The sequence below is a fragment of the Phaethon lepturus genome, unplaced genomic scaffold, assembly GCF_000687285.1.
Source record: "Phaethon lepturus isolate BGI_N335 unplaced genomic scaffold, ASM68728v1 scaffold38275, whole genome shotgun sequence".
Classification (NCBI taxonomy): domain Eukaryota; kingdom Metazoa; phylum Chordata; class Aves; order Phaethontiformes; family Phaethontidae; genus Phaethon; species Phaethon lepturus.
Window position 1 is genome coordinate 2,147 of NW_010539097.1, and position 285 is coordinate 2,431.

Genomic DNA, 285 nt, shown 5'->3' on the forward strand with positions numbered 1-285 from the left:
GCGGGGAGTCCTCCTGCTCCGTCACCTCCTCCTTGAAGAGCCAGCCCGAGTGGGCCAGTGGCAGCTGCACTGGCTTGTTACGGATGTCGTTCTTCAGCCCCGGATCGTCAAGGAACTGCAGGGACAAGAGAGGGGACACTCAGCGCCGAGCTGGTGGCACCAAAGCCACCCCCTTGGCCCCACTCACATCGTCCTTCTGCAGCATCCGCAGGATCTGCTTCGTCTCCTCGTCCGTCTCCCTCTTCTCCTTCTTGATGTTAATGATGTGGGAAGGGCCGAAGTCCG

General features: G+C 61.1%; 1 protein-coding gene across 1 annotated transcript in view; it reads right to left on the minus strand.

Annotated features, from left to right (window-relative positions):
• The window catches only part of POLR3D (polymerase (RNA) III (DNA directed) polypeptide D, 44kDa), a gene marked incomplete at its 5' end in the record, with an annotated part of 1,484 nt that extends 1,204 nt beyond the window's left edge, over positions 1-280 (minus strand). Inside the window, 2 exon segments of the mRNA XM_010287020.1 lie at positions 1-115; positions 188-280. Of these exon segments, the coding sequence (XP_010285322.1) occupies positions 1-115; positions 188-280 (208 nt within the window).
• Between the last annotated feature and the right edge of the window lie 5 nt (positions 281-285).